This window comes from Canis aureus, chromosome 1 (assembly GCF_053574225.1).
Source record: "Canis aureus isolate CA01 chromosome 1, VMU_Caureus_v.1.0, whole genome shotgun sequence".
Taxonomy (NCBI): domain Eukaryota; kingdom Metazoa; phylum Chordata; class Mammalia; order Carnivora; family Canidae; genus Canis; species Canis aureus.
The window spans coordinates 113,480,900-113,496,553 of NC_135611.1; the positions used below are offsets into that span (position 1 = coordinate 113,480,900).

Below are 15,654 nucleotides of genomic sequence, written 5' to 3' on the forward strand. Positions count from 1 at the left end.
CAGGCTCCGGATAAAAGGCTCAGCTCGAGGCTGCAGTTGGGAGGAAGGCACGTGGACCAAACCATGGAGCTCAGCGTCCTTCTCCTCCTTGCTCTCCTCACGGGGCTCTTGCTTCTGATGGCCAGGGGCCACCCAAAGGCTTATGGCCACCTCCCACCAGGCCCCCGTCCTCTGCCCATCTTGGGGAACTTTCTTCAGATGGACAGAAAAGGCTTACTCAAATCCTTCCTCAGGGTGAGATGCACATTGGATGGGGTATGAGGGTTGCTCCCTGCCTCCGTATTTGGGGATCACTCACCAGGAGTGAGGGCATCTTGTCACCCTAGGGGGTGGGGTGAGGAAGGGGCATGGAGGTGAAGCATGCTGGATGGTGGTCAGGTAGTCAGGTGTCTCTGCTCAGTTGGAGTGTGTGGGCCATGTCCCTGCAGTGAGCAAGTGGGCGTGAAGAGGCGTCTGGGTGCGAGCCATGGTGTAGAACTCCATTCTTCTGCCACCCTCTGTGGAGTATCTGGGTGCCTGCCACCCTCCGTGGATTGACCTGGGCACTGAAAGAGAGAGAAAAAAGGGATGGTGTCACCACTAATATAGATCTCTCCTCTGCCAACAGAAGAGGTCAAAGACTAGCCCAGGTCAGTGCTGGCAGGAGGAGGGGTGAGGACAGGAGGCCATGCACAGAGCGCTTAGCCATAATGACCATGAGTGAGCTGTAATAGCTAACTCTGGAGGATTTACCAGGCTCCGGATCACAGCTTTCCTGGCATGATTTCTTGTTTGATTATCCATTTATCTTTTAATAATATCATCCACACCATGAATCCACTTCCTAACAGAGGAACTGGATCACCAGCTTCCAGCTGCCCCTTGCTGCCCTGTTCACTGTCCCCCCACCCCCACCTTGCCTCATGATGACCACACTCCTGAATCTTGGCCTTCTCATCCCTTTGCTTTTGCTTACCAGAGAGAATTTTCCCACATATGTGGAAGCACCAGGTACATATTATTTAATTCTCATTGTCTTCAATGCATCACAAGGGCACCGTGCTTTCCTGTAGACTCCTGGGCTTGATTTCCTCGCTCAAAATTACGTGGCTAGAATTTATCTGTATTGCTGCAGGAATTCATCAGGTCTGGTTCACCACGACCCTGCGGGCTAGGTAAGGTGCTACCCCTATCCTCGAGGTATGGACTGAGGTTCAGCCCGAGAGGGACACTTGTCTGCAGTCACACACCTGAGACTGCATGGAAGGAACACTGAGGTCCAACATAGCATATCTTCATCTCCAATGCTCTCCTAGACTGAACTGCCTAATATTTGGGGGGATCACAAAATACCTTGAGAATTTGGTTAAGCTGTGGGCTCCCTCCCCTTCAAATGTCCATAAACACTTTTGCATATAATTTTGAGAGTTCCAGACCCCCTAAATCTCTTCCATGGACCTTCCAGGATTCCCTAGGGGTCCATGATCCTCTATTATCATATCATCTTTGGGAATAGAGAGGAAGAGAATGACCTAGTGGGGGTCATGATGGGACAGCTTGGAGAGGGTGGCCCCACTCCTCCTCTGTTCCCCAATACTTTCCCAGATCTTTCTAGAGAGAAATAGATGTGGATTTTGTTTTCTAGATTCAACTCTCACTGAGTTTCAGTTCCTTCCTCTGTAAAATGAGATAGTGATAAGAAGGCATGACTCATAACATTGTTGAGGATGGGTGGCATATTTCATAGAGCCTGGTGTATATTAAGTGCTCATTAAATGGCAGCTACTTTGATCCATTTATTAATTTATTCGCTCATTCAATATCATTTCCTGGGCATCTTCTGTGTGCCTGGAATATTCTAGGCATTGATGATATGACTTTGGACAGAGCATAGAAGATAGACAAGGAAATATGAGGGAGACAAAAGCTATGATTAAAAGAAAGCAGGTTTAGAAAGTGTGGAGCTACTATAGATGGAATGGTGAGGGAAAGGCTCTGTCTCACTTAGTGAGCAGAGACTCTGAAAGATGCAAGAGAAGAGGCAGGAGCAAGCAGGGCATTTTTTCAGGACAACATGAAGGCAGGATTGGAATAATGAGTGAAGGGGAAAGAGAGAGGACAAGCAGAGGAGTGACGGAGCCATGGTGGATAACTCAGATCTTTTTTTTTTTTTTTTAAGATTTTATTTATTTATTTGAGAGAGAGGGAGAGAGAGCCAGAGAGCACCAGCAGGGGGAACAGCAGAAGGAGAGGGAGAAGAAGATTCCTTAGCAGGGAGCCTGATGAGGGCCTCCATCCCAGGACCCTGGGATCATGACCCTGAGCCAAAGGCAGACACCCAACTCCAGAGCCACCCAGGCACCCTGAGAACTCAGATCTTACTCTCTGTGCAGTGGGACCACTGGAGGGTTTGGAGCAGATTAGGGGTATTAATTAATTTACATTTTCATGGGACTACTCTGGCTTCAGGGTAGGGTGGGGTGGGTGGTAAACCGATTGTAGGGGAATGGGAATGGAAGTGGGGAGACCAGTAGGGAGGCTTTGCAGAGATCAGTATGAGAGATTTCTCAGTAAACTTAACCTTTTAATGATTTTTAAAAAGATTTTATTTATTTACTCATTTGAGAGTGCATGTTCACACAAGTGGGAGGAGGGGCAGAAGGATGGGGAGAGAGAGAATTTTAAGCAGGCTCCATGCCCAGCCCAGAGCTGACTTGGGGCTCACTCTCATGACCCTGAGATCATGACCTGAGCCAAAATCAAGAGTCTGATGCTTAACTGACTGTGCCACCCAGGCACCCCTTAACTTTTCATAATTTTAAGACAACTTTTATTGAGGTTTACCCTAAAAGTGCACAACTCATGTGTTCAGCTCAGTGAATTCTCTCAAATGAACATACTCATGTAATTGACATACAGATACATAACAATACGTTTATCCCCAGAAATCTCCTTCCGATCACCACCCTCCCACTATCTTGACTTCATATAAATAGGATTATGACCAGAGTGCCTTGGTGGTTCTGTTGTTTGGGCATCGGACTCTTGATTTCAGCTCAGGTCATGATCTCAGGGTCATAAGATTGAACCTTGCATCCAAATCCACAATGGGCGTGGAGCTTCCTTAAGATTCTCTCTCTCTCTCCCTCTGCACCTCTGTCTCCCCTCCTTCTCCTTCCCCCCTTGCTTGCACACTTGCACTCTTTCTCTTTATAAATAAATAAATAAATAAATAAATAATATTATGAATTATGGACACTTGTGTGTCTGGTTGCTTTCATTCAACTCTATGCCTGTGAGTTTCATTCATGTTGTTGGCTATAGAGCAGGTTCTTTGTAATTGTTACATAGTACTCCATGGCATGAATATATCATTATATATTTATTCTCTCTCTGTGTTGTTGAGCTTCCATGGATCTTACTGTTTATATTTTCGTGAACCTATGTGCACATTTTTGTTGGGCAGGCATCTGGGAGTGAAGATGCTGAATCACTTAGTATCCATGTGTTTAGTTTTGATAAATACCACTGAGCAGTTTTGCAAGTGGCTGCACTGATGTTATGATTCCTCAGATTTCATGATCATCCCAGAAGCCATTGTTTTCCCTTTTCTGTCTACCAGGTAGGTGGTTCAGGGTAGGTCCCTAGGGGAAATAGTCAGGAGGCAGACAGCAGGTTGACCTTGGGTCACAAGAAGTATGACCCTTCAATTTCAATGCTGGGGAGATCTGGCTAGAGTCACAGGTATGGGTAGGAATGAGAGATATTTAACCATCTGTGTTGCTTAGGGCACCAATCATGCAGACCCTGGCTGGGCCACGGGTTAATCCTTTAGTTGCTGGGTCCTGGGAAGGGGAAAGGCACCCTGGGCTGGAGGGTCTTGTCTCACACAAGACCAATCTATGTGTAAGTGTTTTTATGGTTTAACAACTGGTATGGCTGCATAGGTGCATATGGACTAATAGTAACCCTGGTGTGGATATGCTTTGCAGCTCCAAGAGAAATATGGGGATGTTTTCACGGTGTACCTGGGGCCAAGACGCACGGTCATGCTATGTGGGATAGACGCCATACGGGAGGCCCTGGTGGACAATGCTGAGGCCTTCTCTGGCCGGGGAAAAATTGCTATAGTGGAGCCAGTCTTCCAGGGATACGGTAAGGGCCTCAAAGGCAGCAGGAAGGGAATGCTGGAGAAGGGGAATTGGAGAGGATGAATTTGGGAAGAGAAGATAAGGGGTGCACAGGGACACAGGGTCTCCTTCCAGTCTCCTAGGCAACCTATGCCTTCTCTACACACCCAGGTGTAGTCTTTGCCAATGGGGAACGCTGGAAGACTCTTCGCCGATTCTCTCTGGCCACCATGAGGGACTTCGGGATGGGGAAGCGGAGTGTGGAGGAGCGGATTCAGGAGGAGGCTCAGTGTCTGGTGGAAGAGCTGCGGAAAACTGAGGGTGAGTCCTGTGTGATGGCTATGCGGGGTGCATGGCAACAGAAAGACATAGGGGGTACCCATGGACAGAGAAAGAGAGGTAGAGATAGAAAATGATCCCAAGGGCACCTGGGTGGCTCAGTGGTTGAGCGTCTGCCTTTGGCTCAGGTCGCGACCCCAGGGTGCTGGGATCGAGTCCCACGTGAGGCTCCCTGCAGGGAGCCTGCTTCTCCCTCTGTCTATGTCTCTGCCTCTCTGTGTGTGTCTCTCATGAGTAAATAAATAAAATCATAAAAAAAGAAAATGATCCCAAGAGACCATCAGACAGAGGGATAGACAGTGATGGGGAGGAGAGGAACACAGGAAGCCAGAGAGATGTAGAGTGTATAGTGTTGAGAACAACTCAAAGGCATAAACTTTAGGTGCTAGCATGCTGTTTACTTGAATTCAGAGAAACCAACTCATGGATTAATTGTATCTATCAAGAACAAAAATAGGACTTATAAAAAGAAGGCAGAGAGAGAAAGGGGAAAATGACAGATACTTTGAAAATGATAAACTGGGTTTTCCTTTCCTTGGGTGAACTGCTGATGAGCTGGCAGTGCGCAAGGAGGGCAGCCGGGGCATTCCACTCTCAGACAGCTATACAAGCTGTCAAAGAAGCACTTCTGCCTGATTTGGGATTCTCCATAAAAAGGTGTTTATGAAAAAAAAAAAGGTGTTTATGAGACAGGGTCCTTCCATAAGAGATATTTTGGGACATAAATGCAGAGGTTGGGAGGGAGAGGCAGAGGTAGAAACACATGTAGCTGTAGAGGACTAGGGACAGAGAACAAAGAAGCAGACCGGAGGATACAGAGTGACTCAGCTGGAGAGACAGGAAAGGAGAAAGAGACAGAGAGGGAGGGACCAAAACAGAGAGAGACTGGAAGAGCCTGGGAGAGGCAGAAAGAAACCAAGGCAGAGAAAATTAGACAGACAGACAGACTTGCTCAGAAAAGGCTCTGATGGGGACCAAAGAAGATGGACAGGTGAGACCCGCAGAGAGAGAGGCTGATCACACGTTGCTCCTGGGCATAGTCAGGATGTATACAGACAGTGCAGGACAATTCCCTGGAGACCAGAATGCCCTGGAGGTGGAAAGAAGAGATGAAGGGAGAGTGACAGGCCAGGGATAGGGAGAACAGAGTTCTTTACTTTGCACAGGTGATTGACTGAACGCCTGCTCTGCATCCCTCTGTCCCTGGGACTTAACTCCCTGCTCCCAGGGTCAGAGCTGAGGCCGGAGAGGGACAGTCCCTAGAGCTGGGCTGCCTGGGTCTGAATCCCAATCCCAGGGATGAGGAGCTGGGTAACACTGGGCAAGTTACTCAACCTCTCTGCCCAACTGTGGAATGGAAATAATAACAGAACAACACTTTCCTCCCAGGATTGTGGTGGGAAATTTAATGAAATAATACATGAAGTGCTTAGAATAGAGCCTGGCACATCATCTGGGCTAGTGCTTGTTAGCTGTTGTTGTCTCCCTTTCTTTACCACCACTGGGTGAGGGAGGGCAGACACACAGACATGGGGCAGTAGCCAAATGCTCCGAAGGCCTCTGTTTGAGTCTGTGTCCCATGACCTGTGCTGCCTCCTCCTAGGAGTCCTCCAGGACCCCACCTTCTTCTTCCACTCCATGACCGCCAACATCATCTGCTCCATTGTCTTTGGAAAACGCTTTGGCTACAAAGACCCTGAGTTCCTGCGCCTGATGAACTTGTTCTATGTGTCCTTCGCACTCATCAGCTCTTTCTCCAGCCAGGTCAGGGAGAGGGAGTGGGAGGGTGGGCATGAGGTGGACATCTGGGGCAAGGCAGAGGGGCAATCTGCTTTGGGGGCCCAGAAATGCACCTACAGGCTGGAAGAGGAGCAGAGACAACAAGGAGGGACAGGGGCACTGAGTGCTGGGTGGCAGGAGGGAGGGACAAGAGACGGGCAGAGAGCATAGTATGACGAGGCTGAGATGAAGAGACAAGGGGACAGAATATGAATCAGGATATCAAGCTCTCTACTCTTCTGTCCCCAATTTCTTAAAATCTTCACCTCTGTCTTTGGCAAAGCCCCTCACTTGAAGCAGTTCAAAGGATATATGAAAAAAGGAATGACATTTCTTTGTTTACCCCATTCTCCTTCCTCTGTTTTTTTTTTTTTCTTTCTTTTAAATGTCTCTCAGGTTGTAAAGTAATATCCTCTTCTTTTATAACAGAATAGTGTGATTTCTCTTTCTCAATGAACCTGGAAATACCCTAATTGTATATTAAGTTAAGAAAATTAAACTTCGGGGGCACCTGGGTGGCTCAGTTGGTTAAGCATCCAACTCTTTGATTTCAGTTCAGGTCATGGTCCCACGGTTGTGAGATGGAGTCCTCCCTTGGGCTCCACGCTGAGCATAGAGCCTACTTAAGATTCTCTCTCCCTCTCCTTCTGCCCCTCCCCCACTTCCCTCTCTCTCTCTCAAAAAAAAAAGAAGAAAAAGAAGAAAGAAAGAAAGAAAGAAAGAAAGAAAGAAAGAAGAAAGAAAGAAAGAAAGAAAGAAAGAAAGAAAGAAAAGAAAGAAAGAAAAGAAAAGAAATTAAACTTCAGAGCACTATGACTATGTTTCTTAACTAGTAGTATATGTCAGATTCATGCATAGGATTGTCACAAATACAAATTCCCATGACCTCCTACTGGAGAGTCTGATCCAAAAATCTGGAATGGGGCCCAAGGTGAGTATTTGGAAGAAGCCCAACAGGTGATTTCACTTTTCCCCTTCCATGGAAAACCACAAAGAGAAAACTCTAGAAGGAGATTCACCAGAGTTAACAATGGTTATCCCTAGAAGGAGCGATTAAGAAAAAGTTTTCTGGGGAATTCCTGGGTGCCTCAGCGGTTTAGCACCTGCCTTCGGCTCAGGGCTTGATCCTGGAGTCCTGGGATCCAGTCCCACATCGGGCTCCCTGCGTGGAGCCTGCTTCTCCCTCTGCCTGTCTCTCTGCCTCTCATGAACAAATAAAATCTTAAAAATAAATGGGAGGAGAACAGATCAAAGGAGACCTAGAATCAGTGAGTGGGTGAGAGACAGAGACAAGGGAGACAGAAAAAGAGAGACAGACACAGGGAGATGATACCCACCACCACCCCTTCCCGGGTGTCAGGGCCAGGGAGGTCTCCCTCCACTGGGACCCACAGCTCAGCCCCAGGACGATCTCACAGCCCCCCTTCTTTCCCGCAGATGTTCGAGCTTTTCCACAGCTTCTTGAAGTACTTTCCTGGCACACACAGGCAGGTCTACAATAACCTGCAGGAAATCAAAGCCTTCATTGCCCGCATGGTGGAGAAGCACCGGGAAACCCTGGACCCCAGCGCTCCGCGGGACTTCATCGACGCCTACCTGATCCGCATGGACAAAGTGGGGTTTGCGGGAGGGGGATGGGAGACGCAGGGAAGGAGGAAAAGATGAGGAGGGGGGCAGAAGGCAGCGGCGAGGGGAAAGGAATGGGGGGGAAGGACACGGGATGCCAAGGGATCTTGGAAAGAGGAGGGGAGAGGCAGAAAGGAAACGAGGGGAAGAGTTAAAAAGGAGAAAGGAGGACAGAGGAAGGGAGAGAAAAACAGGAAGCGCAGGACACGGGACAGAAGTCCAGCAACAGGTGGCAGGACTCACAGAGGCCAAGAGAGGCTGGGAGCGAAAGGGGGACGCGCACAGCAGGGGATGGCAGAGGGATTGCAGCCCAGGCAGCGCGCAGAGAGGCGGAGACGGATTCGCGGTTGGGGGCGCAGAGGGCGCAGAAAAGGAAGGCTCCAGACCCTGCGAGAGACCCTGAGGAGGGGAGGGCGCCCCGAGGGAGGAGCGCGCAGCCAAGCCCCCCGCTTCCCCTCGGATCCAGGAGAAGGCCGAGCCCAGCAGCGAGTTCCACCATCGGAACCTCATAGACACGGCGCTCTCGCTCTTCTTCGCCGGCACGGAGACCACCAGCACCACGCTCCGCTACGGATTCCTACTCATGCTCAAATACCCCCACATCGCAGGTGGCTGGGTCGGGGCAGGGGGGATTTGTGACCCCTTTGGGGGCTGCGGAAGTGGGGCTGAGGTCCTTCCCTTTTTTTTTTTTTTTGAAAATTTATTTATTTATTTATTTATTTATTTATTTATTTATTTATTTATTTATTTAAATTGAAGTTTGATTTGCCAACATATAGTATAACACCCAGTGCTCATCCTGTCAAGTGCCCCCCTCAGTGCCCGCCACCGAGTTACCCCAACCCGCTTGAGGTGCTTCCTGAATGAGAGAGGTGGAGTTCCTTTCCTATACCTGTAGCACTCAGGTTTTCAATGAATCCCTCACTAAGCCAGCCCTGTGGGTGGGTGGGTGAAGTGTGTCAGTATGTTCTCCCACTGTTTCTTCCCATCGTTTACAGGCTGACTCATCTACCTCCCCAGCCATCCATGCACCTGTCTGTCCTTTTATTTATTTATTAACCTGTGTACTCAGATTCTTTAATCAATGATTAATCCGACGACATCAACTCCCATTCTTTATGTGGATTAATTTTTTTCTTTATGTGGATTAATTGCTTCATCTGTTGATCTTTTAATTTTTTTTTTAATTTATTTATGATAGTCACACAGACAGAGAGAGAGAGAGAGAGAGAGAGGCAGAGACATAAGCAGAGGGAGAAGCAAGCTCCGTGCACCGGGATCCCGACGTGGGACTCGATCCCGGGTCTCCAGGATCGCGCCCTGGGCCAAAGGCAGGCGCCAAACCGCTGCGCCACCCAGGGATCCCTGTGGATCTTTTAAAACAGTGATTAATCGAATGAACTATTTGTCATTGATTCATCGGCTCATCTGTTCGTGCGTGCATCCATCTGTCCTATGAACTAGATTTCATTCCTTTTTTAAAAAAAGATTTATTTATTTATTTATTCGTGATAGACATAGAGAGAGAGAGAGGCAGAGACACAGGAGGAGGGAGAGCAGGCTCCATGCCGGGAACCTGACGTGGGACTCGATTCCGGGACTCCAGGATCGCGCCCTGGGCCAAAGGCAGGCGCCAAACCGCTGAGCCACCCAGGGATCCCGAAGATTTCGTTCCTTAATTCTCCCATCGGTCTTTCAATCCATCCTTCATCCATCTATTATTCCTTTACTAATTCACTCAGTTATCCATCACTAATTTATGGATATATCATTCAATCCATCCATCCATTCATTCCTATATTTACCTATTCCTTCACTAATTTATTTATTTACTTATTCTTCTATAGATCTAGCCATCCATCCATTTATGGGATTTTTTGGTTAATCGGGTTCATGTACTTTTCTATGGGCCATTTATTAATTAATGATTAATGATTCATTAATTCCTACATTGAGTGATACATACATCCATTCATTAATGTTCTTCCACTCATAAATCATTAGTTGATTGCTTTATGTTTTCATTTATTTATCCAGTTGTTGGTGGGTTAATCTGTTGATCTATTCATTGTTATATTCCTGAGGACCTAGCACAGTGTGTCATCAATAATACAAACAATAATAATTATTAGTTCATTTTCTACTCTTTTTAGAGGGAGAATTTTGACAAGCTTATAGTCTTCATTTCTTAATCTGAAATTCTATACAAAATTGTGATGTGTATATGTGTGCGCCCATGGGGGAGAATTTGTAACATTCATTAGATTTCAAAAGGTGAGAATTCTTGCTTCCTCCTCATTCCCCTACCCCAGGCTGGTGGCTCTGAGGGGTGTCAATGACCTAATCCTTTATTATATTATATATATTGTTCCTGACTCATTCGTCCATAGAAAGCAGTATCCCTGCTAAAATGTCTTTTTATTTTTTTAAAGATTTTATTTATTTATTCATGAGCGAGAGAGAGAGAAGCAGAGACACAGGCAGAGGGAGAAGCAGGCTCCAAGCAGGGAGCCTGACACATGGGACTCGATGCCCTGAGCCAAAGGCAGACGCTCAACCGCCTAGCCACCCAGGCGTCCCTGAAATGTCTTTTTAAAATGAAGTTCCCCTAGATGGTATTATGCTGAGTGAAATAAGTCAGTCAGAGAAAGGCAATTATCATATGATCTCACTCATATGTGAAATTTAAGAAACAAAACAGAAGATCATGGGGAAGGGAGGGAAAAATAAAACAAGATGAAATCAGAGAGGGATACAAACCATAAGAAACTCTTAACCCTAGGAAATAAAATGAGGGTCCTGGAGGGGAGATGGATGGGGGGATGGGGTAATGGAGTGATGGACATAAAGGAGGGCACATGATGAATGAGCACTGGGTGTTATATAGACTGACAATTCACTGAACTCTACCTCTGATACTAATATACACTCTATGAATTAATTGAATTTAAATAAAAATAAATAAAATTTAAAAATGAGATTCCCTGGTCCCACTCATCTATGCAGAGAGAATCTACAAGGAGATTGACCAGGTGATTGGCCCACACCGTCTTCCTTCCCTTGATGACCGAGCCAAAATGCCATACACTGATGCAGTCATCCACGAGATTCAGAGATTTGGGGACCTTCTCCCCATTGGCGTGCCCCATATGGTCACCAAAGATATTTGCTTCAGAGGGTACATTATTCCCAAGGTGAGGCCAACTGGGCTCCCACATCTCTCCTATGTGGCCAGTCTGGGTGCTCTTAATCTCTGTACTTGACCTGTTGTTATTGTTTGTTTGTTATTGATTTTGTTTTTTAATCAAATGGGTTGAGGAAGGGAATGGCAATATCTTCTGACCATGTGACCCTCCCTTAGGGCACTGAAGTATTTCCCATCCTGCACTCTGCTCTCAATGATCCCCATTACTTTGAAAAACCAGATGTCTTCAACCCTGACCACTTTCTGGATGCCAATGGAGCACTGAAGAAGAATGAAGCATTTATCCCCTTCTCCATAGGTAAGCCAGGCCCACACTCCCTTTCCCAGATACCATAGTGCAGATGCCACCCCCTCCTTGAGACAATCCAGGAGAGATCTTTGCTTATGGAGCATTTAGTATGTGCCAGTTGCTTTACCTGCTTTAATCTGCTCCATCTTCATTACAACCCAGGGGGGTTTAAGAAGTAAGATCATGTTCCAAAGGCACATCTTGGTAAGTTGGACCATGGGAAAGTATTTTAACCTCTCTATACCTTGGCATGAAATATCCGGGAGCACTACTCTGAGCTCAGTACTCTATTGGAGGCTGAAGATAATGCACTGGACAAGTCTCATGGAGACATGGTTTCTGCCCTGGGAAATTTATCATCCAGCAGGGAAAATGGGCATTTGTCATTTGGCCACAATAATGTACCTAATTAAATTAATTAATGCTTGCCATGTGATTAGGACTGTTTGGAACAAAGTAAGTGCTCATAGAAGTGGTGATTATTATTATAATTAATCCTAATTGTGATAGATGCTCTAAAAGGGGCTTTGGAGATGCAACATAGGAAGGACTGACTACTCTTAGTGGTTCATGAAAAAAGCTTCCCTGATGTACTGGCTTCAAAGCTAAGAGATCAAGGATAAATATCAATTGGCCACTAGAAAGAGTGGTCCAGGCAGAGCAAGGTCAAAACCTGAGGGTGGAGACAGCATGGCAGATTTGAGACGCTAGATGAGCCCAGAGAGCCTGGAGTATAGATTATAGAGGGGGTCAAGGATGAATCGCTCAGCTGGAGGGCCTTGAAAGCTGGGAGGTAGTTGCATTTATCCTGCTGGCACTGGGGGCTAGAGAGTGTCTTGATGTGCTCTTACTTGTCTCTATCCCCAACTCTCCACACTTTGGCCTCATGCAGAGAAAACCCCAATGCCCGGGTTCCTCATCCTTTGGGAGAGAAGAGGACCCTGGAATCAAGGCAGAGATATAGAGAAAGAAAAGGACAGAGACAGACAGACAAAGAAGGAAGGAGTGAGTGAGAAACAGAGAGACACAGAGGGAGACAGTGACGGGGGACATAGTGACAGAGACAGAGTGAGCATGAGACGATAGAGTGAGAAAGAGGAGAGGGAGACAGAAAAGGAGGGAGAGAGAGAGAGTTTCAAGTGGAATCAGAATCAAATGGACAGAGACAGCGAGTTTAAGATTGAAGAATGTGGGCAAAAGATGAGGGAGACAGAAGTCAGATAGGAGATAGAGACAGAGCAGAAGTCTGAGGCAAGCTCGCCATGGGGGGAAAGAAAGGCAAACTGAGCCTAAAAAGATGTTAGAGCCAAAAGGATAGCAAAGGAGTCCCACAATAGACAGCCCCAGGGATGAGGAAGACAGGGTGAGAGGGAGAGAGTAGGGCCAGGCTGTTCTGGAAAGAACTGGGTGACAGAACGAGTTGCAGGACCTAGCCCTGCCCTGAGTTTTCCTAAGTTCCTATGTCCTCACTTCTGATGTGCCAAAAAAGATATGGAATACACTCCCCCCCCTCTTCAAGAAACCTCCACACAAGCCCAATGGAAGGTCTAGGAAATGTCTGGAATGGTCTTTCCAAGGTGGCCAGCCTGCAGATTAAGAGCCATTGAAGTAAAGGAGCAGGCTTTCAGCATCTCTGCCTGAGGTTTCCATGCCCTGTGTCCTCATTTCTCGACAAGCCCAAGCTCTGTAACCTACTGGGGGCTTTCACACCTCTGGAGTCAGCCCGAGGCCATAGACTCCCACTTCATGTGCAGTTTGATTTTTCCCCAAAACTCTTGAAGCCCATGGCTCCCACACTGAGTTCAGACGACAACTCAGAGAGACAATCACACAGTGCCACATACACCCCCATAAACACTCCCCACCACACTCACAAAACCCACCATACGACTCCCCCCCACATGCACACTTCTCACCACCCGTTCTCCTCACCACACACACACACTCCACACACTCCCCACCACACAATCACACTCTGCACCACACAACTCCGCCCCCACATGCACACTTCTCAACACACGCATTCTCTTCACCACACACATAATCCCCACACACCCACAATATCCACCACACAACTTCCCACCACACAACTCTCCCCCACATGCACACTCCAACCACAAACAAACACACTCCTACCACACACAGACCCTCTCACTACCCCCCACATTCCCTACCACACACACACTACCCCCCGACTACCCCCAACTACCCACACACTCCCTGCCACAAACATGCACATTCCCCCACATGCACACTCCCTACCACACACTCACATTCCCTACCACACATATACGCACTTCCCCCCACACTCCCGACCATAACACACTCCCTGACACAAACACACACACACACTCCCAAACACACACATGCCTTCCCTTCCACATACATACTGCTCCCCAATGCACATATTCCCTACCACACACACACACACACACACACACACACACACACACATTCCCCACCACACACACCTAGAAAGAAACACAAAGCAACAACCACCTACAGTATCCTTAGTACAGGGCAGGTACTAGTCTAAGAATTTTTACAAATACTAATTTCTTTAACGTCATGATAGCCCTAGTTGATGGGTACCATTCTCCCCACGTTAGAAATGAAAGACATTAAAAATGTTGTCAGAAATGTGCACACACCTACACATGTGGAGGCAGACAGACAGACACACAGACACACACACACATTCTCTGAGGGGCCACTGAATCCTCTAGAAACCCTTTTAACAGAAACTAGAGACTCTCCTGGTATAATGTGCAAGGCCAATCCACCCAAATGTTTGCACCTGGTTTCAGAGAGCCTGGGAACTCCCTAAAAGTCCACCCTGAATTTCAGGTCAAAGGGCAATCCCAGACAAATGTGTTGCAATGGACACAGATATATGGGTTTGGGATGTGACAGGGCAAAGGATGTACATCAGCTGAGTGCCCACAATGATGATCTTCTGTGCCCACAGGGAAGCGCATTTGTCTTGGTGAAGGCATCGCCCGCATGGAATTATTCCTCTTCTTCACCACCATCCTCCAGAACTTCTCTGTGGCCAGCCCCATGGCCCCTGAGGACATTGACCTCACACCCCAGGAGATAGGTGTGGGCAAATTGCCCCCAGTGTACCAGATCAGCTTTCTGTCTCGTGGAGGGTGCTGAGGGAAGGGGGGTCAAAGGATTCCAGGATCATGAAATATGTCCACTACTTCAGAGAACAGCTGCTTGCCTCTCTCTGGGTCTTCCTGCCACTGAAAGACCCACTTCCAGCCAGTGTCCTTCCCCTCCTTGATTGCTGCCTCCCTGGGAAATTCCTCTCTGCCATCTCATCTCACCCCATCATTCTGCAGCTCTTGTAAAGGCTCATGGGGGTGTGTTTCTTTCCTTTGTCAATAAAGTTACATATGTGGTGTAGAGCTAGAAGCTGGGGATTAAGGGGAGATTTGACTCAGGTGCTCTCTGCATTTCTGCCTCCCAAACCACAGCTTCCCCCAGTGACTCCTCCCATCCTCAGAACAACCACCACCTCCACTGAGCAACCATTTGTGCTCCATGATCTGTGCCTATGTGAGCTCACTTGAATCTTCCTTCCAGTAGTCCCATGGGATGGCTACAGTGATTGTGTTTTACAGACGAGTAAACAAAGGCCAGGCACTGGCATCAGTTTTCCCAGATCATATGGCTGGGAGTGGAGGAGCAAGATTCACACTCTGTCTCCCTGGTTCTCAAACTCAAATTCTTCACCTAACCACAACCCCCCATTATATTTTTAAATTATAGTAAAATTCACATCACATAAAACAAGTGTTTTAAAGTGTATAATTTAGTGGCATTGAGTTCATTCGCAATGTTGTACAACCACCACCACTATCGAGTTCCAAACATTTTCATCACTCAAGAAGAAAACCCCTTACCCAGTAACAGTCACTCTCCATTTCCCTTCCCCCTCAGCCCCTGGCAAACACCAATCTGCTTCCAGTCTCTGTGGCTTTGCCTATTCTATGTATCTTATGTAAATGGAATCATACAATATGTGCTCTGTTGTGTCTGGCTTCTTTCACTCAGGATAATATTTTTGAGATTCATCCACATTGTAGACCATTGCTGTACCCTACTGTCCTCATTCTTACTGACTCTCCTTACTGCTTCCCTCTGTGCAAAGGGCTCCTTGGCTCCTTGGCCCATGGGCTCCAGGCCCATGATTCTAATCTAGTGCCTAAACTGGTTTCTTTACAGTGCCCTTCAATTCTCTGAAACTCAAATAAACATCAAAAGCCTGACATCCCCTGGTCAGGTGGTGAGCCATGCCA

General features: G+C 47.3%; 1 protein-coding gene across 1 annotated transcript; it reads left to right on the forward strand.

Annotated features, from left to right (window-relative positions):
- Positions 1 to 21: 21 nt before the first annotated feature.
- LOC144285596 (cytochrome P450 2B11) lies at positions 22 to 15,654 on the forward strand. The gene is made up of 9 exons (XM_077850851.1): positions 22 to 234; positions 3,972 to 4,134; positions 4,281 to 4,430; positions 6,052 to 6,212; positions 7,665 to 7,841; positions 8,320 to 8,461; positions 10,860 to 11,047; positions 11,215 to 11,356; positions 14,316 to 15,654. The coding sequence occupies exons 1-9, from the start codon at positions 64 to 66 to the stop codon at positions 14,504 to 14,506; spliced, it is 1,485 nt and encodes a 494-aa protein (XP_077706977.1). The 5' UTR covers positions 22 to 63; the 3' UTR covers positions 14,507 to 15,654.

Excerpts from the sequence above, each read along its gene's own strand:
- LOC144285596 (XM_077850851.1), top strand. The coding sequence starts at position 64 with ATGGAGCTCAGCGTCCTTCTCCTCCTTGCTCTCCTCACGGGGCTCTTG. Across the intron at positions 7,842-8,319 it reads ACCTGATCCGCATGGACAAA|GAGAAGGCCGAGCCCAGCAG; the intron begins GTGGGGTTTGCG and ends CCTCGGATCCAG. Across the intron at positions 11,357-14,315 it reads ATTTATCCCCTTCTCCATAG|GGAAGCGCATTTGTCTTGGT; the intron begins GTAAGCCAGGCC and ends CTGTGCCCACAG.